The 27,902-nt window shown below is 37.6% G+C and overlaps 1 protein-coding gene across 2 annotated transcripts; it reads left to right on the top strand.

The window, feature by feature from the left end:
• On the top strand, positions 221–27,700 carry RAD21 (RAD21 cohesin complex component). 2 transcript variants are annotated; one of them, XM_018058370.1, is made up of 14 exons: positions 221–474; positions 7,691–7,865; positions 13,097–13,226; positions 14,392–14,491; positions 15,941–16,047; positions 16,341–16,547; positions 17,003–17,128; positions 17,453–17,575; positions 19,200–19,423; positions 20,592–20,751; positions 21,165–21,310; positions 24,224–24,373; positions 25,295–25,378; positions 26,013–27,700. In XM_018058370.1, the coding sequence occupies exons 2-14, from the start codon at positions 7,722–7,724 to the stop codon at positions 26,202–26,204; spliced, it is 1,893 nt and encodes a 630-aa protein (XP_017913859.1). In that variant the 5' UTR covers positions 221–474; positions 7,691–7,721; the 3' UTR covers positions 26,205–27,700. The 2 variants fall into 2 exon arrangements, with proteins under 2 accessions (XP_017913859.1, XP_017913860.1); XM_018058371.1 differs by lacking the exon at positions 221–474 and adding an exon at positions 520–735.

Below are 27,902 nucleotides of genomic sequence, written 5' to 3'. Positions count from 1 at the left end.
AAGCCAAAGAATAAAACTGAATCCAATTAGCGCTTCACTGGCAAGCACTGCGCGTGAGCCACTTGCCAGTGTCGCGAAACTAGAAGACCCTCTAGCAAGAGAAACCCCTTTGCGCTTGCTCAGTCCGGGGCTGCTCAACCAGAGGGCGGGTTCCTAGGAAAAGGAAATGGTCGCTGCGCTTGCGTCGCTCCTTCTGGGTCCTAGGCTGGCTGCGCAGGCGCACAGGTACCATTTTTGACCGTAAACATCCTGCCGATTTGAACCGAGGATTTGGGCGGCAGGAAGAGCCGCGGCGTAACGGCAGCCATCTTGTTTGTTTGAGTGAATCGGAAAAGGAGGCGGCGGCTGCGGCGGCAGCGGGAGCTGCTGCGAAGCTACACCACACTAGGGCTCCCCTCCCTTTCCCCGCCCCCTCCCCGACCCTTTTCCCCTCCCCAGGCCACCCAGCCCGCCCAACTCCCGGCGGAGAGCAAGGTAAGACAGACGGCCGGCCCCTTCTGTTGCTCCAGCTTCCTCCCCCCCCACCCCCGATCCCCGCCGTCTTGCCGTCGGGGAGCCGGACTCCGGAGCGGGGCGGGAGGGCGAGGAAGACCGCGGCACGGCCCGCGCCCCGGGACGGAGCCGTGCTGCCTCTTCTGAGCTCCGGGACGGCAGCGCCGCCCGCCCCGGCTCCCTGGGCCGGGACCCGCGCCGCCTGGGCCCGCATCGTCTCTTGTTAGCTAACAAATGGTCCAGGTCTGTCTCTAGGCCACAGGAGCCGTTACTCGGCGGGTCCCTCGGGGAGCGGGGGAAAGCCTGGGCCGCGGAGGGCGAGGAGGAGGTTTAAACGAGCCCGCTCTCGGACCGGGCCGCCTACTCCTCGGGTGAAAATGGCTGTCTGGGAGGACGCGGGATTCGGGGCGGGAGGCGGCGACAGCCCGCGATGCCAGCTCCGAGGGGCCGCAACCGTCTTTCGCGCGCGGGTGCGGGGATCGAAGACACGAGGGCCCGGAGGATGCGGCGGGCCCCCAACCGGGGACTGCTGCTGCTCCCCCTTTCCCCGGTTTTTTTTTTTTTTTTTTTTTTTAAGGAAAATGGTTACGGTGGGGATAGCAAATGTTAGACCAATAGAAAAAGCGACCAAGGGAAGTTGCCTCTGATTCTTGGGAAATTAGCATAATTGGTTTTCCTCCCAGACTTTTCTTGGAGATTGAGGATATTGAATGTTGTGTTTGGGAGGGAAGTGTGTGTTTCTGACAAATAGGTGGTGTCTCTTTTTCCTCGCTGAGAAGGCTTTGAGAAGGATCTGTAATAGTTCAGGGGTGACCCTGTCGAGCTGTGCTGCCAGACTTCGCGACCCGCTTCAAAGAGGGAAATGCTGGAGGGTTTGGCCGCCTTTAGATTTGATAGATAGGCTACCAGCGTTCGAAAACGCGCTTGTGTTTTTAAGGGTTTCTGGTAAAGGCTAATGTTTATCGGCTTCTCTTTGCAAGCCAAAGTGTAACATCTGCTCTCCTTACGCTGTTTATAGAGTAATCAGTGAATTGCAGAAAATAAATTTCTATTTTCTTCCAATGAATGTCAGTGCCAGTGAGCTGTGTGATGGTGCAGAATGTTGAAGACAGATTGGGGAAGCTTTTTGAAGTTGTAGGGTCATTAAATTGCTTATTGTTGGAGGCTGCTAATCAATTACTTTTAAAAAGACGTTGATGGGGACCGGTGCCATATCCAGTGATTAAATTATTTAACAGTTTACAGATGAGATGACAGTAGTGAATAACTCAGTGGACTTTGTGCTTTTTTATATACAAGTCAATTATGCTGGTAGCGCATAATCCTTACCATTTTTGTGTTTAGAGGCAACACATTACTGCACTCTAGAATTAACTTCTTGAGGATGAGATTCTCCTGGTGAGTTCCCATTTATTGGAACACAAAGATTCTGAGTTTTCTCTCGTATAATTTGGTACAGAAAGGAAAGTTCTTGATATTGAAAATGAAGATTTTATGTTTTATGTTTAAATGTTGTGATATCCGAGTTGTTAGGCATGTTCTTGATAACTCCTGTATACTTTGGAGGAGATTTTTTTCTCATAGTAACTGCGTCTATAAAGGCATTGTGTTGGGTATGATGTTTTATTTAATTCTCAAAATCCTGTTTAGGAAACATCCCCATTTTAGAGCTGAGAAGGCTGAGACTCACATGTTAAATCGCTTTCAACAGTTACAGAACAGCTAAGGAGGGAGCTGAACTTGAACCTAGGACTATCTGGTTGTAAAACGCTCCTTCAAAGAACTTTAGTATCAAAAGGGACGCAGTTCTAATGTGTAGCATTGCAAATACCTTTTGTTCTGGAGACCCTCCCCCCAAACACCCCCCAGAAGACAGTTCCATTCTTACCTGAGTTAGATGTTGATGTTTTTCAAGGTTAGTAATCACTGAATTTCCACCTTCCAGTTTTTTATGGTTAGGAAAAATGAACACCACATAATAACCAGCCTAATTCACTAATTACTGGGAAAGCACTCCCAATAGAATTGTTTTTACTTTGAATAGGTGACATTTGTGTATGCTTTAAGTTAAAAAAAAGCCCGGCGGTGCAGAAGGGTAGGCCTTACTTTCTCACTGGACCTACTTTTCAAAGGTGACCAGTTTCATCAGTTCTGTTTTCACTCTGCAGGTATTTTATGCTCCTGCAAGTGCGTGTTAACATACATGTATAGAGAGAATTCTCTTTTTCAATACTTTATCATTGTTTTGAGAATGCATAGAATTCTATTGCCTGATTGTATTGATTTGCTTAAAATCATTTCTTAGGGACTGCTGCTGCTAAGTCGTTTCAGTCCTGTCGGACTCTGTGTGATCCCATAGACGGCAGCCCACTAGGCTCCCCTGTCCCTGGGATTCTCCAGGCAAGAACACTGGAGTGGGTTGCCATTTCCTTCTCCAGTGCATGAAAGTGAAAAGTGAAAGGGAAGTCGCTCAGTTGTGTCCGACTCTTAGACCCCCTGGACTGCAGCCTACCTGGCTCTGCTGTCCATGGAATTTTCCAGGCAAGAGTACTGGAGTGGGGGTGCCATTGCTTTCTCCGTCTTAGGGGCCAGGTAGGTTTTTTTCTAACACCTTGTTGTAGTCAAGCTGGCAAGGCAACAAAACATTTAGTTAGGCTTGTGAGCTCTGAAGTTCAAGTTGTATTTGCATTGAATACTGGTCACCTTTGCCAAGTTCCTTATTCCTCTCCTTTTCTTTCTTGGTCTATAAAATGGGCCAGTATTTATTTTCTAAGGCTGTCATGAAGCGGATGCACACATAAAATCCTTAGCGCTTAGTAAGTTTAATTTTTGATCTGTCGTTATTATACGTCCTCAAGTATACCTTTGGCTTATTAATGGAAGCCCAATTTCTGGCTAGAGAGTATAAGATTTTGCCAAATTGCCCTTCAAAGAGGGCATACCAATTTATACAACCACTATCTTGCCCTGCTTTCTAACAGATAAGTGAAATATTAGAATGATTTAACATTGTAGAAACATGAGCTGTAATTTGACTTTGGTTTTCCCGACATATCTTAAAGAAATTGCCATTTTTTGCGTTCCTGAATATGTTCCTAAATGCTAGTCTGCCATTTCATATCAGATTTTTTAAATTACTTTTTAGGATCAGTTTTTAAAAGTTGCTGCTTTAGAAAAAAATTGAGAAATTATGAAATTGGTAAGCTATGTTTCTGGTAAGCAGAAATGTAGGCTTTCTGCTAAGATCTATTGTAAGGGAGTTCCAAAATTTAGAATCTTGAGAACTTTTAATCAACCTTTTTTTGTGGGGGTGGGGGCCAGGCTAAAGGTTTGGTATCAGTAAGGGAAAGAAATGCTGCAAAAGGCGAGGATGATCAAATTTTACTGTTATCTAGATAAAAGCCAATAGTTGATCACTACTGTCCATCAGGCTTCCTTTAGTTATTAAGGTGATTTCCTGTTGCTAATTGTTTCCCAGATTAATTTTAGCACCACTCTGCTTTAGTTACTCACCATCCAATGCCAAGAAAGCATCTGTTTAGGAATCTCTGTCTGGGCATAGCTGGGATATTTTAAGCATGGAACTCTTAACCAGCAGCTGAAGTGCTGGCCGTGAGCTACTGACACCTGTTGAGACATGCTAGTTTCAATTTCTAAAATTTCCAAAATTTTTTACATGTATCAATTATGAGATCACTTGGTGTATTTCATTTCCATTTTCATTAAATACATATTTAGTATTTGACTGCAGCAGAGTCTTGTAGGAGCTAAATAGTAAGAGTTCTTTTAACTTATTTGGAACATGACTGTCTTCTGTAGTAAAACTTGGGGCTTATTGTGCATCACCGACTTGATTTCTAAGTCAGTGTTTTTAGTAACATTTCAAAGCCATATTGGATTTCTGCAAAATCCTGTGGATTATATTTATAATGCTATAGAGGCAGTCTGATTTTTATACTAACAGACTTTAAGGCTTGAAGTAGAAGTGCTACAACATAGGAGGCTCTTCTTGATTATGGGAAGCGTATTTTGATTTACTAGGGTACAAGGTACACTTGTGCTGTTTTTTCGTGGGGAGGTTTAGTCCTTTTACTTTAGAGTGACCTGAATTCTTCTTTAGTTCTTTTCTTAACTCCACATGTGCAAGAAAAACTTCACAACTTTAGGCAGTTGATGAAGCCTATTTTTTCTTTTGAAAAATTTTTCCTTGTGTGAATTAATGATCCCCTGAAAGCATCTGGTTCAGAGAATGAAAATTCCATCAAATTATTGGCATCAAGATGAGGCAAACCTGACCTTATTACTCTTGTACCACCACCCTCCCAATTTTTTGACAGGTGTGAAATCTCTTGCCTGGAATATGTTTAGTATATATGTATTTTCTGTACCGTACTGGAAAGAATGAGCACAGGTTTTAATTGAAAATACAGTAAGCAAAGTTCTTATTTAAAGTTAGGGTCCCTTTATGAAAGCATGAAAACTCAAATTGACTTAGTCTGGATCTTTTTTTCTTAAGCTAATTCAAAAGGAAATTTTGCATTCCCAGTAGGCCATTTATGAGATACGCGGCTTCTCTGTATCTCACCAGCATGAACTGTTGCCGTTATTTTTTATTTTAGCTCTTACGAGAGGTGTGCAGTGATATCTCCTTGAGTCTTAATTTGCATTTTCTTAACTAGCAGTGCTGAGCATCTTGTTCTTAATTTGCCTTCAGTACATTGTCTTCCTTGAAATACTCACCCTTTTCTAGTTGGATTTTTTTTTAACTCTTTAGTTTTGAGAGTTCTTTTATTTATATTCTGGATCCAGGTCTTTTTCAAATATGTGGCTTGCACGTATGTTTTCTCATTTTCTGTCTTGTCTTTGCATCCTCAGTGGGTTCCTTCATAATAGGTTCTTCCCCTTTATGGGACATGTTTTTGGTGTGATGTCTAAAAGTTCTTACAAAGCTTCAGGTGTTAAAGGTGTTTTCTTGTGTTTTTTCCCCCACCTTAAAATTTTATAGTTCTGTATTTAAGTCTGTAGTTTACTTTTTATATAATGTGTGAGATTTGGGGTGAGGGTCTTGTGTTTCTGTTGTTTGTTTTGCCTGTGGGGTGATCCCTAATCACTGAAGGGTCATTTGTCAGAAAGTCCAGTAGACTACCTCCCTCCTTTGATTCTGCATCTTTGTGAAAAATCAGTTGGACTTAACTGTGTGGATATATTACTGTGTTCTCTACTCTGTTCCATTGATTTGTGTCTTTCTGGTCACACAGTAATTGACTAGTATACCTCTAAAATAAGTCTTAAAATTGGGTAGAATGAGTCTTCACAGTTTTTGTTTTTCAAATTAGTTATTCTAGGTCTTTTGCCTCTCCTTATGAATTTTAGAAAAATCTTGTCGGTAGCTTACTTTAAAAAGCCTCATTAGAATTTTGATAGGAGCAGTGTTAAAGTTTCTTTAAAAATTAAAGGAATATTTATTGTGCTGTCCAGTCACAGCTCAGACTGTTTGTCTTAGAAAGTGAAAACTTATATTCACCAAAAGTCTGTATACACAAGTATTTATAGCAGCTTTATTTGAAATAGTCAAAAAACTTAGAAACAACCAGATGTCCTTCAATAGGTAAAATGGCTAAGCAAATTGTGGTACCATACCCATCCCAGGGAATGCTGCTCAGTGTCGAAAGGAAACAAACTATTAATACATGCACCAAACACCTTGATAGATTTTTTAACCTGATGCTGAATCCAAAAAGCTATTCCAAAGTCAGATACTGTATGATTCCATTTTTGTAACATTCAAAAAATGATAAAGTTTAAAGAAAATTTGGTGTTTGGCCGGAACTTAGGAATGGTAGGGAGCAAGGGATAGGTGTGCAGTAAGTTTTAAAACTTTACTTACTTTTCATGCTTTCTGTAGAGGTATGACTTACCTTTTTCCAGTTACGGACATTTTAGAAAAAAATAGAAATTCATTTGGTAAAAGATTTTTAAAATTCTGTGGAAAAGAAAAACTACATGGTATAAGGGAAATGACCGTTTGACACAGTTAGTGTGTTCTCTAAGCTAGAGTATTTCAGGCTGTTTTTTTGCTTTAGTATTTATATATTAGATTACTAAAAGGAAAATAACATACTTGTATTTCTACTAAGAATATTTCAGTCATGATGAATTGTATACTGTATCATTGTTTTAGACTTAGTATTTAAATTATAAGAGGGCAGGTGCTTTCCAGACTCCTGAGTTGAGAAAACTTAGATAATGCTTCTTTTTTAAGGCTTAGCTTTTCTAAACTACTCACTTGTAAAATGGGGCCAACCCACTTACTTATCAACTTGGTGAAATGTAAAATGCTTGACATGAGGTAGCAATTATTGTATAATGCTTTTGGCTGAAAATCTCATTTTTAAATGGGGTTCTAAAATGGAAGTTTCCTCATTGATTAATGTCTGTGCTTGAGTGGTTTTTTTCCTGGACATTTTTTTCTTATCATGAGGAATAAATTTTCTAACTTTTGGCCAAAAGCAAACTTACTTCTTACTTTCACAGTTAGTAATCTGGATTGGAATAGAATTAACACTGGATGGAACTTCAAAAAGAGTAGATTTTCTGATGACAATTTTTACTTAAAGTGAAAAAACATACTAGCACTTTTATTATAAGATGACAGTGTGGCATGAAAGTGATCTGACCTTTGTCCCCTTTCACCGTAGTATGGGAGGAGTAGTCTTTTTCTTAATGCTATCAAAATTAAACAATAGGTTTTTTTTCTTTTAATTTATGCTCTACTTCACTTGAGCCTTTCATACATAGTTCTCAGATTTAAAAGGAAACTTTTCAGATTTTTTTGAAAGTCGCTCAGTCGTGTCCAACACTTTGAGACTCCATTTTACAGTCCATGGAATTCTCCAGGCCAGAATACTGGAGTGGGTATCCTTTCCCTTCTCCAGGGGATCTTCCCAACCCAGGGATTGAACCCAGGTCTCCCTCATTGCAGTCGGATTCTTTACCAGCTGAGCCGCAAGGGAAGCCCAAGAACACTGGTGGGTGGCCTATCCCTTCTCCAGGGGATCTTCCTGACCCAGGAATCAAACCGGGGTCTCGTGCATGGGAGGTGGATTCCTTCCCAACTGAGCTGTCAGGGAAGCCCGAATTCTTGTACATCTTGATAATTCAGTTCTCATGTGGCATTTATATTTTTCTTCCCCCTCAGGTTTCCTCCTGTTTCATAGTCAACCAGAACAATGTTCTACGCACATTTTGTCCTCAGTAAAAGAGGGCCGCTGGCCAAAATTTGGCTTGCGGCCCACTGGGATAAGAAGCTAACCAAAGCCCATGTGTTTGAGTGTAATTTAGAGAGCAGTGTGGAGAGTATCATCTCACCAAAGGTATGTTTGATGTTGATATTTTTATTCACTTTGTTGATTGTTCACTGATGTATGAAATAGAATTCTATAAAAACGATTTATTAGGCAGGCATCTGTGTATATTGGGGGTAAAGAAAATCCATAGATTACCCAGAGTTTCAATTTGATACTCTCTTCTCTAAAAATTCTGTGGTGAGTACAAAGATAATTTTCATTTGCCTCTTTTAATGACAGATAAGGATGGTCTAGCAGTACCCAAATATTTTATATTTGACTTTCTAGATGTTTTTGTACTAAATATGTGTATAGGTGTTCTTGATTGAGGAATTTATAGAATTTATATAAAGTTTTCAAAATAAGGACCCATCATTTGGAAAATGTTACAGGGGCCAGATCTAACTACTTTATCCATATGGTGAACAGTGTCCAGAACACTTGCTCCACCTCAGCTTCACAGGCCTGCTTGCTCTTTCTTGAAGATACCAACCTTTTCCCATCATAGAACTTTTGTACTTGGCCATGCCCTTTCCCTAAATACTTAATCGCTGTGTGCCCCTGGAGTGGAAGGCTCGGGAATGTCCTAACCTTATCTGCCTTGTTCGCTGCTCTGCTTCTAGAGATTTTCTTGATATCCTCTGAAACTTCTGAAGCAGTGGTTTCCACCCTTGGATTTCACAAATAGTATGACTTAATACATGTTTTTTGTGTTGCCAAAGAAGGACCATTAAAACACACAGACACAAAGCTACTAACATTATTAGCATTTCATTGAGGAACAAACAGGTTGATTTTAAAAATGTATGAAGGGCTAATCTCAAAATAAAGGTATAGTCCTTGAATGTAATTTTTTATACGTATAGTACGTCTGTGTTTTAAAGGTCCTTTCCTGTATGTTGTATTTTTACATATGCGTATACACATAAATCTACCAGTTTTCCTGTTTTTAAAGATTCCAGATCTCTGGATCAGCACTGGGAGCTACTGTTACAATTGACAGTTAAATGAGAGTAGTTCTTCATTGCTGAAAGAGCAAGAGGATCCAGGAATAAACCTGGGATGTAGCAGACACTTGTTCAGAAAAGTTATGTGGAAAAATGTTTTACAGGGGAGAAGTGAAAGTTTGATTTGGAATTAGAGTACATTATAAGGTTTCTATGGAACTTCAGCCAGCTTTAGAGTTATTAATATAGAACTTATGGTATTAAAGATGTTTTATAATTTCTAAGACAATACTAATTAGAAAACTTTCTGCAAATGGGAAAATAAGTGACCTTTAGTTCTACCACCTAGAAAAACCTTTAGTATTTTGGTATGCCTTCTAGACTTTCATGGGTGCATGTGTTATACATGTAATTTTCTCCCTTTTAATGAATGTATACAAAAACTGCATTGTATGTTTTGTAACAAGACTGCGTTCGGGAAAAGCTCTATTCATAACTCTGCCGTCGTTTTAGCAGTTGTATTGTACAGTGTCATAGTGTCTTATGCACAGAACTTAAAATACAGAGAAAAACCCAGAAACACACTTGACTGTAATTGAAGTGAGGTCGTTTGTGTTTTCATAAATTCACTGTGGAAACACTAAAGCGTATGATTGGGGGGGGTGGGGGGCGCTGTTGCAGACACTTCTGGGAATGTTTTGATAAATGGCATGTGTACTGCACTGACTTTATAATATTCAAAAAAGCTTTGAATTCCAAAACGCAGTTGGCCCCTAGGACTCCAGAGGAAGGGACTGGACTTCAATTCATAGCTGTGGCTGTGCAGGATTCGTTTCACCAGCTGCAGTCTTTGAAAGGAGGGAGCTGATCCATAGTTTTCCCCAAATTTTCTGAATTGCTCTGGTTTTGTAATGCAGCCATTAAAAATTACAATAATACTATAGACAGAGCTTTTCCTGGATAAAGGCTCATTACAAAACAATATGCAGTTTTATGTACACATATACATACAAAAAGGAAAATTGTGTGTATGCACATATAAAAGCCTAGAAGGCATGTTAAAACATTACTAAAGATTGCTCTAAGTGGTATGATTACAAGTTTTTATTTTGCTCTTTAAAAAACTACCATTTGGTAACCGTTACTTGTAAAATCTTTTGTTCTGTGTCTTTCTTTAATGTTGATGTTTTAGGAATATGATTGTTGGAGCAGGTGATACACTTATTTTTAAGATATCTGATGCATTACCAATGCAGTCTGGGGGGAAGTTGTGCCAGTGTGCACTGCTGGTCGAATTGAGAAATGTTTTCTTTTTATAGGTATGCTTACTGAATTAAGTAAGCGGAGAAAGGAGAAATTGCACTCTTTTCTGGAAATGGATATGTGTGGCTAATCTTTAACAAAATCCATAAGCAAATACTGAAGCTGATTTGGCTTTTAAAAAAACATTTTTTCATAATACATGCAGAGTACTTTGTACGCCATTAGGGACACTTATAACTTTAAAATCATTTCTAAGTCTGTTCTTAGATTTTGGTTTATTGTGATCGAATGTATCACAATAGATACCTCCACAGGGTGAAATGACCTAAAAATTTCTAATGTTTGCTCTGGTTGTGCAGTTCTTGTGGGGAAATGTTGATTTAGTCGTTTAGAACAAGTGTCAGACAGATGGTACATTCAGAACTCCGTGCCTTCCCCCACTCTGGTTGGAACGGTTCCTCTTAGCCCCTGTAGAGCTGTCCTTGGATGTATATAGCCTGTGTTCTTGATCATACCTACATGCTTAATAATGAGCAAGCTCAGCAGCAAAAATTCCACTCCTCATTTTACCTCCTTCTAGACTAAATTATGAACCAAACTAATCTAGAAAGAAAGAAAGCCTTTGCCCAAACACTACATTTTTTTAAACTGTTATCTTCATTTGTAAGTAATTTACTTTGAGGTGATATTGATCTATAACATTACATAATAGATTTTGTATTTCTACTTTTGTATCCCGTGCACCGAGCTCACCACCTAAAGTTTTGTTTCTATCCACTCCCATAGAGCTGATCCCTCTGCCCCTTTGCCTCTCCCCCATCCCCTTCTCCTAAGGAAACCGCTACTCTGTTTTTTGTATACCTCCTTCTAAAAGTTGCTAATTCTGGACAAGATAATGGCATACCATTGTTGAGTTTTTTGCCTCCTTTTTTCTCACGTGAAGGGTTAGGCATAGTCATTATTAATTTCAAATTTCCTAAGGCAAGCCATAAAGGGAGAGTCTGATTTTTCAGTTAAGAGCAGTGTTTTAATTGGGTAAGAGATTCAGCATCGGATGTGTCTTAGATTTAGTCAGAAATTTATTACAGTTTTAAATAAGAATTTATAACTCTAAACTTCATAAGAATCCCTTATGATTATACAGTGGAAGTGAGAAATAGATTTAAGGGACTGGATCTGATAGCGTGCCTGATGAACTATGGGTGGAGGTTCATGACATTGTATAGGAGACAGGGATCAAGACCATCCCCATGGAAAAGAAATGCAAAAAAGCAAAATGGCTGTCTTTTAACAGTAGATGTTCAGTTTGTTAGCGGAGTCCATCCGTTCAGTTCAGTTCAGTTGCTCAGTCGTATCCAACTCTTTGCGACCCCATGAATTGCAGCAGGCCAGGCCTCCCTGTCCATCACCAACTCCCAGAGTTCACTCAAACTCATGTCCATCGAGTCGGTGATGCCATCCAGCCATCTCATCCTTTGTCGTCCCCTTCTCCTCCTGCCCTCAATCCCTCCCAGCATCAGTCTTTTCCAATGAGTCGACTCTTTGCATGAGGTGGCCAAAGTATTGGAGTTGCAGGTTTAGCATCATTCCTTCCAAAGAACACCCAGGACTCCTCTCTTTAGAATGGACTGGTTGGATCTCCTTGGAGTCCAAGGGACTCTCAAGAGTCTTCTCCAACACCACAGTTCAAAAGCATCAATTCTTCAGCACCCAGCTTTCTTCACAGTCCAACTCTCACATCCATACGTGACCACTGGAAAAACAATAGCCTTGACTAGATGGACCTTTGTTGGCAAAGTAATGTCTCTGCTTTTGAATATGCTATCTAGGTTGGTCATAACTTCCCTTCCAAGGAGTAAGCATCTTTTAATTTCATGGCTGCAGTCACCATCTGCAGTGATTTTGGAGCCCCCAAAATAAAGTCTGACACTGTTTCCATTGTTTCCCCATCTATTTCCTATGAAGTGATGGGACCTCAGTCTAGACCCGCCCCATAAACACTGGTCAAAATCCACCTTGATAAAATACAGGCTGAGGAGTGTGATTTCTTGTTAAAAAAAAAAAGAGTACTGTTATCCTTTATCGGTTAGTATGCTTTCCAGTCAGGTAATAAAAACTAAAGTGGCTTAGACAGGAAATTAGCGGTCTTGTTTAACTAGAAGTTTTAGAAGTAGGAAGATCTAGGATTGGTTCAGCAGTTCAAATATGTCATCCAAGGACTCACCTAGACTCACCTTTCTTAGTTTGTTGGCTTCTTGTCCTTGTCCTCATGCTTATGCCCTGTGGTTACAGGGCTACTGCAGGCAGCTATAAGCTCCACCTACTCAAAGTGCAGGAGGGGAGAAGGAAAAGAGTGTTCAGTTTTTTTGTGGAGATTTTTGTTTTGTTTTTTTAATTGGGAAAATCTCAGAATTCTCTGACCTACTTAATATTCCTTGTTAGTTGAACTAGGTTATATGCCCACTCAGAAACAAGCATCAGCAGAGATGAACGAGACCATCATCTTTCGAGTCTGGGGATGTTCACTTCCCACATAAAATCAGAGTTCAGTTAATTGACAGGGAGCAGTGACTCTGGATTGGCATCCAAAAGTGTCACATACTTAGTGTGCTAATGATAGCACTTCATGGGTTGCCTTAATACTTGCTTAATATGTCCATTCACATCCATGTTCATTCATGGATTTCTGTCATCTGTTCTTTGGGTATACTCAGGAAATTTACAGGTGAGAAAAAATATACATGATTATGCTGCTGCTGCTAAGTCGCTTCAGGCGTGTCCAACTCTGTATGGACCCCATAGACGGCAGCCCACCAGGCTCCCCCGTCCCTGGGATTTTCTAGGCAAGAACACTGGAGTGGGTTGCCATTTCCTTCTCCAATGCAGGAAAGTGAAAGTGAAGTTGCTCAGTTATGATTATGAGGTAACTTCAAATAAATGGTTAAAAGTATGAAGAGATATAAAGTGCCTATAAATTGCACAACATACAGGCTTTGAAATTTTCTTTAAAACCAGAACATTACTATATAAATTAATGTTAATCCGCAGGTGAAGATGGCACTCCGAACATCAGGACATCTCTTACTGGGAGTAGTTCGAATCTATCACAGAAAAGCCAAATACCTCCTGGCAGATTGTAATGAGGCATTCATTAAGATAAAGATGGCTTTTCGACCAGGTATTGTTGACTTTTTTAACTTTGAAGTTTACTGTGTTCAGGGTGAAAAACTGCTAAGCATGTATTTCTAGATGGGCATAGTTTAATTGCAGTACAAGGAGCCCTTCAAAAATGGGCAAAGCTTGGAGAGGCAGTGTTTCAAGGGAGATAGCCCATTTCAGTTTGGTTCTGTGGATGGAATTATGGCAGACCTTTTTTGTTATTCCTTTGGAGCTACCCTTTTAACTCCTTTTTCAGCAGTCATCAGAGGTTGAAGTGTTGAAAACTCATTGTTCTATGTTTTTAAAAATACAGCTCAGAAAAAAAATCTTACAATTTTGATGTAGTCTTAAAATCAAATTCACTTTAAACTGAAGTTGTTAAAACTTTAAATGTTCTCCATATTTCTTTGTTGTTTTGTTTCAGGTAATAGTTGATTTCTAAAACTGAACCCTTGGAACCAAACTTCCATCTGCATAGATAATTACAATTGTATAATTTTTTTTTTAAGTATTGATGAAATTTTATTCTGATTAAAATCTCAGTGTGTAGGAGAGCTGCTTTATACTGTTAATTTCTACTGATGTGGTATTCTTCTATTTCAAATTATTGTAACATGAATAGTGAAATCTTTGAGATTCTAAGATTTGATTAAAAGTAAAATGCTTAGGCAGAGGACATGATACTTGATTGTTTCCTACTTTGTAGGCTACTAAGCATATTTTGCTGAAATAACATTTTGTTTCTTTTTATCTTAAATCAATGTATGTTTATTATAGACCACTTTAAAATATAGGGGGAAATGTAAAGAAAATAAAAAATAATTCAATCCCACTTTTCTAAAATAACTAATTCCTCTTAACGTGTGGGATACTCTTGCAGTCATTCCTTTTCCTCATAAATTTCATGCTTATATAGAAAGCTATTACTAATACTTATTTGTTGCTATGTCCTTTTATTAAAGATTTCTCAGTTTAATTCATAATTAGTGCTTTGACCTTTTTCTTGTGATTCAAGTAGTGTGAATTATGATTCTAGAAAAACTTAAAAGTACTTGTGCTTCAGTGGTACTGAAGCAACCCTCCTGGTATCTAACCTTAGGAAATTAAACTGATATTTTACCTTCCTTGACCCCTTGATAATCTTTGGTATAGCCAGGGCTTGAAGCTTACTGTTACTTTTCCAGGTGTTGTTGACCTGCCTGAGGAAAATCGAGAAGCTGCGTACAATGCCATTACTTTACCTGAAGAATTTCATGATTTTGATCAGCCACTGCCTGACTTAGAGTATGTCTCTCTCTCTTCTTCTTTTTTTTTTTAAATTATTGACTTGGTGTACCAAAAAACATTACTGGCTTATAAATACATAGTTTTCTTGGGATGTTTTCACATTGAGTTAACATGTAGCCAAAATGCATATGCTGTATTTATGATAGTATATAAATATGAAACATATAACTAGGAAATGTGTCTTCTGTAAGAAAACCATGTAAACGATGTCAGCTTTACCACTGCTAAGGAGAATTTGATTTGCTTAGGCCATTATGTAAATTGAACAGCTGTCTAGCTGTTCGCTTTACATGAGAATATCAATAAACTTGAACTGTAGCTTCATGATTTTTTTCCAGAGGTATTTACTAACATCTTCTAGCATTTTATCATCTTGACCAAGCTATACTCAGCCACAAGTTTTTTTCTTTTCTTCTTTTAATAAACATGTGAGATAACTTTATACAAAGAGCGAGTGAAGGTCATTGTCACAACACACACTTGAGAACAGAAAGTTGTACAGAGATGGCCATTGTAACCGCGCGCTTTGCTGGGTTGTCTGCCTCTTCTCAGGTCTTCAGAAGCCAGGTCTCATGACTGTGAGAAGCCAGGTCTCATGACCGTGACGGGGCATGCGACTGCGACCAAGTGATTAAGTAGCACAGTTAACCAGGAAACCCTCTACCTCAAGCCCCATTTATTTAACTTTTTCTTTGCTTTTTAAAAAAACAATCTGTGGCTTAAATTTAAATTTATTACTTTGAATTTATTGTGTTAATTAGCGCTTGGCACTATTTGACTGCTTTACTTTTTCTCTTTATACTTTGGTGGGTTTGTTTGTTTAATTTTTATGGTGGAATTTTTCCTTTTTAACACAGCTAAAAAGTAAGAGTGATTAGTATTATGAACTCCAGGTACTGATCATCCAGTTTCTTTCATTATCAATATATTGCCAGTTGTATATAATGTGTACAGTTGACACTTAACACCATTTTCACCTGCAAGAGTCTGCTTATGTGCAGGTGTTTTTTTTTCCCCACTAAATGCATGCTGCAGTATCACCCAATCTGAGGTTGGTTCATATTAAACAGAGTTCCAGAAAAGGCAGTTAATGTCAGTGTTCACATAGCCTATAAATTGCAGGGCCCTGATGGAAACCTATGGTTCTCTAACCCAGGCATCTCTAAGTTCTTCCTCTCTGTATACCATGTTGCTTTATGTAGTGATTTCAGCATACTATATTTTGCTCACTGGTTATTAACATTTTTAAAATTTAAATACAAATGAAATTCGCTTCTAAATCATTTAGATTCTTGGATTGTATTTATTTAATGTCAAATATTTAGGCTCCATAGCTTGTGTGTTTGCTTTTCTCCCCCCTTATAGAATAGAATTTGAGATATGTTTTCCCTTATAAAACAATACAGTGAGAATTGAGACTAAAGTGTTTTTGGAATTCTTTTATAGTGACATCGATGTGGCCCAGCAGTTCAGCCTGAACCAGAGTAGAGTGGAAGAGATAACCATGAGAGAAGAAGTTGGAAACATCAGTATTCTACAAGAAAATGATTTTGGTAATAGAGAAGGAAATCACTAGCACTAGCTCTAATGTTTAAGTTATGTCACTAGACATACTTAGGATAACCTAAATTTGGATCTTATTTGAATTTTCTGATCACGCCCCAGAATTGGTTTATGCAATGCAGATGCTGAAGATTTAAAGTTTAAACCAGATGTTTCAATATTCAAAGATACATAAGACTTTATTAGGCAAATATGGCATTATAATTAAATCATAAGGCATTTTCTTTTGTGTCAGCAGTATTTCTAACTTTTTTCAATTAATGACTGACTAAAATTTGTTCAGGTGACTTTGGAATGGATGATCGTGAAATAATGAGAGAAGGCAGCGCTTTCGAGGATGATGACATGTTAGCAAGCACTGGTGCTTCTAATCTCCTATTAGAGCCTGAGCAGAGCACCAGCAATCTTAATGAGAAAATTAACCATTTAGAATATGAAGACCAATATAAGGATGACAATTTTGGAGAAGGAAATGATGGTGGTATATTAGGTGAGTCACTACAAGGTGATAAATTCTTATTTAGTTGCAGTGTTTTAGAGTGGCTGCTAATTCTCAGTCTTGAGCATCTCTCTAGGTATATATATGTGAATTGTGACCAGTTGGTTCAGTTGAAGTTTTCTGTAAGCCTGTAACCTTAAAATGTTAGCAATACCTAATTTTGTTTATAAGTGCTTATCTTGGAATTTTAAGTTTTACTAATTCTTCAGGCTTCTCTATCTGTGTCTGTAAGTATAAGTTTTAAAATTAAGAAGGAGACTTTTTTCCCATGTGTGGAAATATTTTATACTTCCATATACTACCATGAAGAGAACAGATGCATACTGAATACAGATTTAAATTTTTAAAATTTCCGTTTTGACATAATTTTATTTTCCCAGTGATTGGCTATTGATCTTTCAGCATTTCTTTTCTAAACTGCAACTAAGTTACATTCCCTATTTCAGATGACAAGCTGATTAGTAATAATGATGGCGGTATCTTTGACGACCCCCCTGCCCTGTCTGAGGCGGGGGTGATGTTGCCAGAGCAGCCTGCACATGATGATATGGACGAGGATGATAACGTGTCAAGTAAGCATTTCATGCTCAGTGATTGCATGTGATTGTATGGCATCCAAAACATATTTCATGTAGAAGACCAAAAACTAACCATTTCAGCTTTTAATGAACTGAAATTTAAAAGGTGCTTATGCTTGAGTCTCTTACATGTTTAACCCTGTGCTCCTTGCTGTGTTTTGGCCAGGAGGTCAACTGGAAAGACCTTATAATTAGAAAAATGTTTTCTCTTTGGTACCAGTGGGTTTCTTTCAGTTACTCACAGGGGTTTTTTCCCTGCCATTTGTTGGATGTATAGTAAATTCCAAGCCTTCTGTGACCAACTTTCTGCTTTTATAGTGGGTGGGCCTGATAGTCCTGATTCAGTGGATCCTGTCGAACCAATGCCAACTATGACTGATCAGACAACGCTTGTTCCAAATGAGGAAGAAGCCTTTGCTTTGGAACCTATTGATATCACTGGTGAGCAAACATACTTTCTAGTAATCTCCTCATTTTAAATAACTTTTCTCCTTTGTCCAGCATCTGTCTTAGAATCTTTAATCAATGACAATTTTAGTATCTTACAGAATGTTTTTACAAGTTGCTGTGAAATAACTTTCCAAAGGATGAAACAGGCTTCCTGCAAATATGTATCTCAGTCTTTGGGGGTCACAAAAAAATGCAAACAGGTCACATGTATAATAGTTTAAAAACACTGCAAGGCATTTTTCAGTAAAATAACAAGATTGACTAAATCAGTTATAGTGCTTAAATAAGAAGCATAGCAAAGTATAATTGGAGGTGCCTCTTCTGAGTAGAAGAGGCAATATGTAATTTGGATGTGAAACTTAAAAATTTCTAAATGATTTTTGGGTACAATGGGATGGAATAAGTTATTTACAGTGTGACTCAAGATATTGTTATTACTTCTTGGTTAAAACAAGATTAACTTTTCGAGATTTTCTACTTAGAATCTGATCACCAAAATTGGTACATGGCTTCTGGTTTAAAAACAGTACTTTCTGTGTAACGAACTCGATTTAGGAACTGAAAATATAAAAATGAACAAGTTTTTCCTCCCGGAACTTCAGTAGTAGGGTAACCTGGGTAATTAAGTAAATTATGTACTCTATTATTGACAGATATCACAGAGATCTTTAAAAGGACAAATACTGCATTGTTTAAGACAGCTGAGTTTAGCCAGCTGTTACAAGAACTTGAACTTTAAATTTCAAGGAAGGAAACTCAGTAGCTGGAGGACAGGGGCTGGACAGAGGCTGTCACTGTGTTAACAGCTTCTTGAATTTTGAACGACGTGCATATTTTATCTTTAAAACCAATAGAGTTATAGAACGTAAGACAGAATGAAATCCTGAGGAATTGATTTAACACCACGAGCCTTTCGGTATCTTAAGAAACGTGAGATAATGTTACCTGCTTTGTAAGAATTTAGTAAGGATTAGAAATGGAAACACAAAAAGTGTACAGGATGGAGTTTCAGGTTCATTTAACTGGGTTTGGGCTTGTTTCACTTCATCAAGGTGCTTATGCAGCTGCCATATAGGAATTGTAACTTTTCTAATAAAAGTCATAGTAATTGCAACCATTTATGGAGTCCTCAATCTATGCCAGACACTATACTAATTATTTTACAATCCCTTGTAAATGGTTGGCCATATTTCAGATGAGAAAATAAAGAGGTTAGCAAAGTAAAGTTAATTTTTTTTAATGGTCACTCACCTAATTTGCAAAACCTAGCTCTTGGGTCTAACTCTGAATGAGGTGTGATATGTTTCGTGTTTACAGTATAAAACTACATGGGCAAAAATGAATTGGTTCTTAGAATTTTTTTTTTTTTTTTTTTTTTTTGCCGATTTTGTGCTAAAAGTCTATACATATTCATTCAGCAAATTTTTATTGAATATTCATCATATGTCAGCTTCTATATGGTGCTTGGGAAACATCAGTTAAAATAGATTGTGTACTCATGAAAGTTTAACATTTCTTCTAGGCATGTAGAAAGGCAGAAATACAATGAGACCAAAGTTGTACAGTTCTTGCTGGCCTCTCAGAAAGATGACCTTATTTTCTTTTATCATGCCAGTCAAAGAAACAAAAGCCAAGAGGAAGAGGAAGCTCATCGTTGACAGTGTCAAAGAGTTGGATAGCAAGACAATTAGAGCCCAGCTTAGTGATTATTCTGATATTGTTACTACTTTGGATCTGGCACCACCCACCAAGAAATTGATGATGTGGAAAGAGACAGGAGGAGTGGAAAAACTCTTCTCTTTACCTGCTCAGCCTTTATGGAATAACAGACTACTGAAGGTAATAGCGTTTGCAGGATTTTAAATTTCATACAGATTTTGATCATTTTTTTAAACAAACTTTAAAACCTTTTCTTTACATCGTTTTTGATCAGGTATTGTTTAGCCAGCCATATGGCATCTTCTGTTTTCTCCCTTAAACCACAGTACACTGAACATAAACCTGATCTGAAAGATTATGATAAGTGACACCTACATTTCTAAAAGATGTGAATGAATTTTCACTATTCTAAAAAGCCACTGGTGTTTTTAGTAATAGTTCTCTCTCCTCAACTTCCTGTGATAAAGTATTAGTTCTGTTGCCTTAGTGTGTACTGTGGTTCAAGTCTATATTCTGTAGATGGTGCTTTCTGGCTAAAACATGGCTTGGTTCTACTTTACCCACAATACAGATTTCTGGCTTTATGAGAATTTCTTTCCATTTACAACCCCTTTTCTAGAGGTGAAATACTCTTAGAACCAATTTTTTTTTTTTCTTTAATAATCGAAAGTCTCTAAAGCAGCAAACTTTGTTAAAACTGCTTTTTTTTCGGATGCACAGTCATTTGGAAGAAGGTTCTTAAGTTGTTTGTTTGTTTGTTTTGACTTAGTGGTTTCATTGTCAGTAATTTTTCCTGAGGAGATAATTTAAAATATGGGGGAAAACTACTCCATGAAGATGTTAAATAATTATTTACAGTTAAATTTTTCTAAAGAACTTTAAAATATTAAAAAAATCAAATGTGGCATATATATGCACACCCACATATATTTCCACTCAGTGGAATATTCAGTCATTAAAAATACTAGAAGTAATAGTTAATAAAATTACCATATCATTAAGTGAAAAGGGTACCATGTAAAGCTATTGGGTATGATTTCAGTTAGATTGAGTTTTAAGTGTATAAATGTGAAAATAAACTGCAGGTCAATAAATTTAAAACTAAATCTCCAAGTTAGACAATGGATAAAAAAATTTCCTCAAATTTTCTAAAATTGCTGCAATGAAAATCCTACAGGACTTCAAATTATAGAATGGAGTGTGAATATGGTATAACATTAAGTAGAAATCGTGTTCAATTTTATGTATATATACACCAACTATTAAAACATTGTAATGTTAGTGGTAGGTTTTCATTTCTTGTGATTGGTAGTAAAGATTGTATAATTGATCTTTTTATTTTTTATAGCTCTTTACACGCTGTCTTACACCACTAGTACCAGAAGATCTTCGAAAAAGGAGGAAAGGAGGAGAGGCTGATAATTTGGATGAATTCCTCAAAGAATTTGAAAATCCAGAGGTTCCCAGAGAGGACCAACAGCAGCAACATCAGCAGCGTGATGTTATCGGTCTGTTTTATTAGAATAGTTCCCCCATAAAGTTGAAGTGAACATTTGGCTTAAGTTTTACCTGTATATTGCCAAAGTAAAAGAAGTCAGGAACGAAGAAGTATACTCAGATTCTGAACAGGAAGATACATGCTTTATATTCTCTGACTGCATAGAGGTTTAGGACTTGGCTGAGTGCTAGTCTGCTGAGGGATTGTCCTGCCTTGGACTGGAAGTGGCATCTGTCCTTTTAAAGCTCCCTCCTACTTTTAAATGTATTGTTATAAACTGAGTAACTTTTGTGGAGGTAAAATTTTATTCTGTCTTCCTTACTAGGGAAAGTACCTATGTTGTAGCATATTAATATTAAATGGTTCTAAAATATTCTTAAGGACTGTATGACCTAAGTCTTCTCTTCATATGACCAATTGTAGATGAGCCTATTTTGGAAGAGCCCAGCCGCCTCCAGGAGTCGATGGAAACCAGCAGAACAAACTTGGATGAGTCAGCCATGCCCCCACCACCACCTCAGGGAGTTAAACGAAAAGCGGGACAAATTGACCCAGAACCCGTGATCCCTGTAAGCACATCTCTCCATCAAAAATGTTTGGGATGTTCAGACAGTATTTTAAGGATTGCTATTAGTAGCAAGTGTTATTTAAGGAGGCCTTGTGAAGTATCTTGGTTTGGGCAGAAAATAGCAAGGAATGGATCCAGAGAGAAAGAACGGCAGCCAGGGATCTAAACACAGTGTGCCCTGAGTGGGAGTGGTTTTTAGTTTAGAAGTTTTTGGTTTTTTCTGACTCTTCTTGGATAGTCTTGCTTCAGAGTGGCCTGAACATCCTTGGCTAATATGGAATCCTTGACACTAGGTTCTAATTTTATTTTATTTCTCAAACATTAGCCCATGGTGAATCAGACAATTCTAGATAGAATAAGAAAAGCAACATAAGGAACCTGTTAAATACATTTTGAGTAAAATAGAACAAGCTTCCTGCTGATAAATAACTGTTAGCAAGAATGGAACATTTTCCCTCCATTTTATTGAGATAAAATTGACATATAAATTGTATTAGTTTGGGGTATACAGTATAATGACTTGATACATGTATATATTGTGAAATGATTAATATGATAAGTTTAGTTAGTATCAGTCACTTTACAGAATTAGATTTTTTTCTTGTCACACAAGATCTACTCTGAGCAATTTTGAAGTCTGTAGTTATAGTTGGTTGAACCTCCATATCCATGGATGTATACTGAGGGCTGTCTGGAGTAAGTGTTTTATGTAAGATACTTGAGCAATCCATGAATTTTTCTATTTTGAAGGGATCCTGAAACCAATCCCTTGCAGATACAGAGGGACAATTGTATTGTTATTTGTAATCATCATATTGTGTGTTAGATCCCCCAAACTTACTTATAACTGCAGATGTATACTCTGACCAACATCTACTACATCTCATTCCCTCCACCTTCTAGCCTTCATGACCACCATTTTACTCTCTGCTGCTATGAATGTCACCTTTTTAAGATTGCATATATAAGTGATACAGCTGTCATAGAGGACTCGTCTTTCATTTCACTTGGCATAGTGCTCTCCAGGTCTATCCATGTTGTCACAAAAGGCATAATTTCTTGTGGTGAATAATAGATCTGTGTGTGTGTCCTATTCTCTTCGTCCATTTATGTGTTGATGGACCCTTAGGTGGTTTTCATGGCTTAGCTATGAGCATGGAAGCATCTTTTCCAGATAGTAATTTCATTTCCTTTGGATAAATACCTGGAGGTGCAATTTCTGGACGTTTTAATTTAAGTTTTAATTTTTTGAGGAACTTCCACACTGTTTCCCTAATGGCTGAGCCAATTAACACTTGCACCAGCAGTGCGTGAGGGTTCCCTTTTCTCCTCATCCTTGCCAGCACTTGGTGCGCTCTCGTCTTTTTTGGTGTTCTAACAGGTTAGTCATTCAGACAGGTGTCAGGTGGCTTTTATTTACATTGACTAATCAGAGGTGTGTTGAGCACCTTTTCTTGTACCTGTTGGTCATCAGGTATATTGTCTTTGGAAAAATTTGTGTTCAGATCCATTGCCCATTTTCAGTTTGTTTTGCTCTTGAGCTAAGTTGAGTTGTTTATATATCTTGAATATTAGTCTCTTATCAGATAAATGATTTGCAGATATTTCCCCGTTCTGTAGGTTGCCTTTTCATTTTATTGATGGTATCCTTTGTAGTGTGTTTTAGTTTGATGAAGTCCAACTTGTTTATTTTTGCTTTTATTGCCTTTGCTTTTGGTGTCAAATCCAAAAGGGTCTGTCAAGACCAATAAGTTTCTTACCAGTGTTTTCTTCTAGGAGTTTTTGGTTTCAAATCTTAGATTCAAGTCTTTAATCCATTTCATTCTTATACATGTGGCTGTCTAGTTTACCCAACACCATTTATTGAAGAGATTGTCCTCTCCTTGTCTACTCTTGGCTCCTTTGTGCTAAATTAATTGACCATATAGTGTGGATTTATTCCTAGGCCTCTGTTCTCTTCCAGATTCTGGTTTATTGTTCAGCAAACATTCCTGCCTATCTATAGTACAGAGTAGTTTCAGGCTATCTCGTTGTCCAAAAAGTAAAGTAGCATCTTGCTACTTCATTTAAACTGGCTACCATTAAGTTCACTTCAGTGTCCTGTTGTAAGTGAAAAGAAAGGTGGTCTGGTTTGAAGCTTCCCAAGCTTAAGTCTATAGAATATATTAATTTGGACAAAGGGAGACTTTTGGGTACCTTAGGCTCTTGGTTCAGCCTCCAGCAAGACACTGGCAAAAGAATATTCCTTGCAAATTTTAAGAACTAGTTCTCTAAGCCCCCCCTGGTGTTAAGGAGTTGTAAAAGGCTGGGCGCATTTTTCTTTTTGAGTTCAGGAAGGGGAGCAGGTAATAGTGGGTTGCTTTAGTACCACTCTCTGGATAATTGTTCCCTTGTCAGTATTTTAATGTTCTCATTTGTTTGTATTAAGTCAGAGAAGAAAATACAAGAAATGGATCCAGAAAAACAGTCTCCTCATTTGTATTATTTGCTTCAGGAAGAGCCCAAAGGCCTATTTAGCACTCAAGCTGAGTTGCAATAACCTTAAAGCAGTCTTATACAGTTATGGTTGCCTGTGCCAGGCTAATTAATGTTAGAGCCTTTTTGCATTGCTCTGGAGTCAGTGGATTCTATTTATTCCTAAAATGTTAATACAGAAAGTTTTGAGGGTTTTTTGTTAAGTGTTTGCAAATAGTAAGTAAAAACAAAGCACCTTTGCTCTAGGATAATAAGACAGAGAATGGATTTTCTTTTGTAAACTAATGTTGAGACTTGTAATCAGTTTTTGATTATGAGGAAGTGTGGAGGTGTGACCCCAGTATTTCTTTTCATTTTGAAAACTGCAGCAACTACATACTTAAAAGAAGCTACCTTTAAAATGTGCATCCTTAAATTGCCTTGTTTTTATTGCTTTAAGCCTCAGCAGGCAGAGCAGATGGAAATACCTCCTGTAGAGCTGCCCCCAGAAGAACCTCCAAATATCTGTCAGTTAATTCCAGAGTTAGAACTTTTACCAGAAAAAGAAAAAGAGAAGGAGAAGGAGAAAGAAGATGAGGAGGAGGAGGAGGTAAGGAAATGTAAAAAGATCTGATAAGTACATTCCCATCCAGATTTAGTGAAAATCTTCCACCAGCTGTTGTTATTTTTCATATTGGAGCTGAGTTAATTAGAGTGATGAAAAATGTTTGAATAAAAGCAAAACTTAGCCAAATTCTTTTATTTTCCCAACCCCCTACCCCCCGCCTTTGTTGGGTCTTTAAGATTGTTATAGAAGACTTAGATATTTTTCTATTTGATGTCCTGTCAAATATTTTATTTAAACCTTTATGTTTAAAGTTTATTCCAAGACTAATTCTCATTACCATCTGTTCATATTTGTAATTTATGCCAGCATAGGTTTCATAACCATTTAGGGCTTGATTATGAGCCTTACATTGTTTTAAAGTAAGAATTTAACCCCCGAGTTCTTCCAACCTATGTTCTAGAGTATCTCAGACTGTGTTCAATTAGTATTTAAAATTATGCTTTCTGATATTTTTGAGATTGTTAACTCCTGGTCCTTTGGATATTATGTATAGTTCCAACATAGTTTGGGAGTATCTCAGCTCTTGCCCAGTGCTAACCTCCATCCTGTAGATGGCAGGTGACTAGGAACCAGGCTATTACAGTTAAATATATATTATAAATTATAGCCCATTTCTTTTGAAACACCTGATATAAGTTTCTTAGCAGCGGCCAATAACCCATTGCTTGCCAGCATTAGTCCATGGACCACACTGTGTAGAGCCCATGCTTCTAGATCAGTACAGAATCATATAATCAGCTAAACGCACAAAGGACATTCTTCTGTAATTTAAAAAAGACTGAACTAAATGCTAAGTGTTTTTTCCACTAACCAAAATACACAATTTGGAGCTTTCAGGAGGTAACAGAAATGATTCATTTTGTAGCAGTTTTGTCAGTTTTGTGTGGGGTCATTTTCACTTAGGATGAAGATGCTTCAGGGGGTGATCAGGATCAAGAGGAAAGAAGGTGGAACAAAAGGACCCAGCAGATGCTTCATGGTCTTCAGGTATGCCGGTGAAGGCTTAGAGAAAAAATTCGTCAAAGGCTTTTGGCATTGTTTCCTTAAAAGGAAAAGTTACATGCTACATAGCCAGCAAGTCTGCCTTTTGTGAAACTTCTTCCAAAACCACATACCTTAAATTACTTTAATACATAAGCTGTTAGGCTAAAATCGAGCCTGGAAAGCATCCAGGTGAACACTTTCCCATTGTTACTCTGCAAAGCAGAGCTCCTTTGGTGTGTGTATACATCTTATTTTTGGTTGAGCAAATTTAATATGTTGAATCATTAAATTTGTCAAATCATTGTACAGGGTTAGAGTGTCACTTATCCTTGGGCCTTCATGTATCAGATACAGAGGAGATTGCTTGAGTGTCTGAAATACCAGGCAAGATGCTCAGGGTCTCCTAAAATAGATTCAAAGGATAGTTGAAAGTTTGCGAAACTGTAAGTGCTATATTTTACTGTTTTATCCGTTCAATTAAATCTACAAAGAAATGAATCTGTGTTAACATTGTCCCTTTGCTTTTTTTTAACATGAGAAACATTCACATAATATACAAAAATAGTATGCTTCTAAAATTACTGATTTGGTCTGCTGATTACTTTCATTTAATCCTTCCTCTCTTGTTTTATTTCAGCGAGCTCTTGCTAAAACTGGAGCTGAATCTATCAGTTTGCTTGAGTTGTGCCGAAACACAAACAGAAAGCAAGCTGCAGCAAAGTTCTACAGCTTCTTGGTTCTTAAAAAGCAGCAAGCTATTGAGCTGACACAGGAAGAACCGTACAGTGATATCATTGCAACACCGGGACCAAGGTTCCACATTATTTGAGCAGCTAGAAGCATTAGAGCTAGTGTTCATTTCACTAGTGTGTACAAATTGCCCCCATGTGTAGGGCACACAAAACCCTTCCAGAAAATTTAGATTTTTGTCTGTACAAAGTCTCTGCCTTTTCATTTTTTCCAGTATTTTAAATTTACCCATTTCCTCTTTAAGCAGAACTGCTTGTATGGTGTTTGTATTCTGGTGGAGAAAGCAAGCACCCCAAGATCAGTCCGCAACAGATGTGTGCAATATTGGCGCATATAATTGAGTAGCAACGGAAGGTTGGAGTTTTTATCTCAGTTCTCCATTACTGCATTATAAAGGAGAACGTTTCAGGAAAAAACATCTGACAGTTAAGAACAGTAGTGTGGATCTTTGACCGAAATTGTCTTTTCCCATCAGCAACACCCAGCAGTCTTAGAAGGGAGTACTGTCCTTCAGGGATGGTGCCCCAAATAGACTGTCGTCTTGGGATAAGTTTTAAAGTATAATTTCACAATTCACCATCGGGGGTAGGGGTTGGTATGTGAAATTGTACTGTATAAAAAGATAGGACTTGGTTTAAAGTGCCCTATTTTGTAAATCATTCCATTTGAAACTTTTTAATGAATCTTACTATGCTGAAATCTGTTGTTTTAGTGAGACTCTAAAATGAGCAGAAATAGACTTTTTAGAGTAGAATGAATATAAAAAGCATCTATAATTTTCCAGGAGCTATAAATCAAGGTTTTAAAAAGATGTCTGGACATATTTGAGTATTCAGATCATGAAAATAGAAATTGCTATGCTAACTGAAAGGACAGACTGATGGGAAATTGTACAACTGGTAGACTTAACCTTTAAGCAGACAGTGCTGTAAAAACTAATGGCTTCTTTGATATTTATTGTAAGTTTTAGTACTGATCTTTTTTTCCAAAGCTTGCACACTCCTTTGTTTGGAACTGTAATAGCTTTGCAACAGAAATCCAATAGTTTCCTATAAATTAAGTGAAGAAAAACATCCAAATAAAGGCTTTAAATATTAACAGACCAGGTAGCACCAGAAATTATGTGACTGTTATGATTATCAAAACGTGTCTTAACTTTTTAGGGCAAAATTACACACTAAAAGTTCTAGCTTAAGTGTTGGCACTTGTATGGGAAAAAAAAATCATTCAGACTTCAGTGTATACCCAATAATTTTAAATTATGTGAGATGTTTTAAATTTGTGAACTCGTAATTCCTGTTTTGATGATTCAGTTTCTTGAGAATGGTAATTGTATAAAATTGGTATTGCCGCTTTATTTCAGTATCATGTGCCTGTAAACCATGGATTTTTCTCCCTTTGTATAAAGACATTGTAGATAATTGAATGTTTGATTATAGAAAGGTCATTAGTTTCTTGTTACACATTTTGTTAGTCTGGTTTTTGTTGCTTATTGGGTTTAATATTGTTCTTGAAAATAGTTGATGCTATGTTATGTATAACTTTTCTAATAAAAGTTGTGTTATAAGCTGTAAATTTTGGAGTATTGGTGTTCACTTGGTGGCATCCCGCAAGAATATTGCTTCATCTTTTTTGCCTTAACTAGAAATAATTATCCACACAAATAGTGAATTTTTAAAGAGATATTTATTTAGAGTACAAAATAATAAATCTTTACAAGGTGTATTAGAATGTATTAAGATTAAAATGAAACCAGTAAATGGCTGATGCTGAGGAA

The sequence above is a fragment of the Capra hircus genome, chromosome 14 (genome assembly GCF_001704415.2).
Source record: "Capra hircus breed San Clemente chromosome 14, ASM170441v1, whole genome shotgun sequence".
NCBI classification, from domain to species: domain Eukaryota; kingdom Metazoa; phylum Chordata; class Mammalia; order Artiodactyla; family Bovidae; genus Capra; species Capra hircus.
Note: the sequence above shows the minus strand (reverse complement) of the source record. Positions and strands in the feature narration are given on the sequence as shown.

What these genes read in the sequence shown, in the direction of transcription:
- RAD21 (XM_018058370.1), top strand. Translation starts at nt 7,722, where the DNA reads ATGTTCTACGCACATTTTGTCCTCAGTAAAAGAGGGCCGCTGGCCAAA. An exon ending in CGAGGATGATAACGTGTCAA is followed by an intron (nt 17,129 to 17,452) that starts GTAAGCATTTCA and finishes CTGCTTTTATAG; the next exon opens with TGGGTGGGCCTGATAGTCCT. An exon ending in TCAGCAGCGTGATGTTATCG is followed by an intron (nt 20,752 to 21,164) that starts GTCTGTTTTATT and finishes GACCAATTGTAG; the next exon opens with ATGAGCCTATTTTGGAAGAG.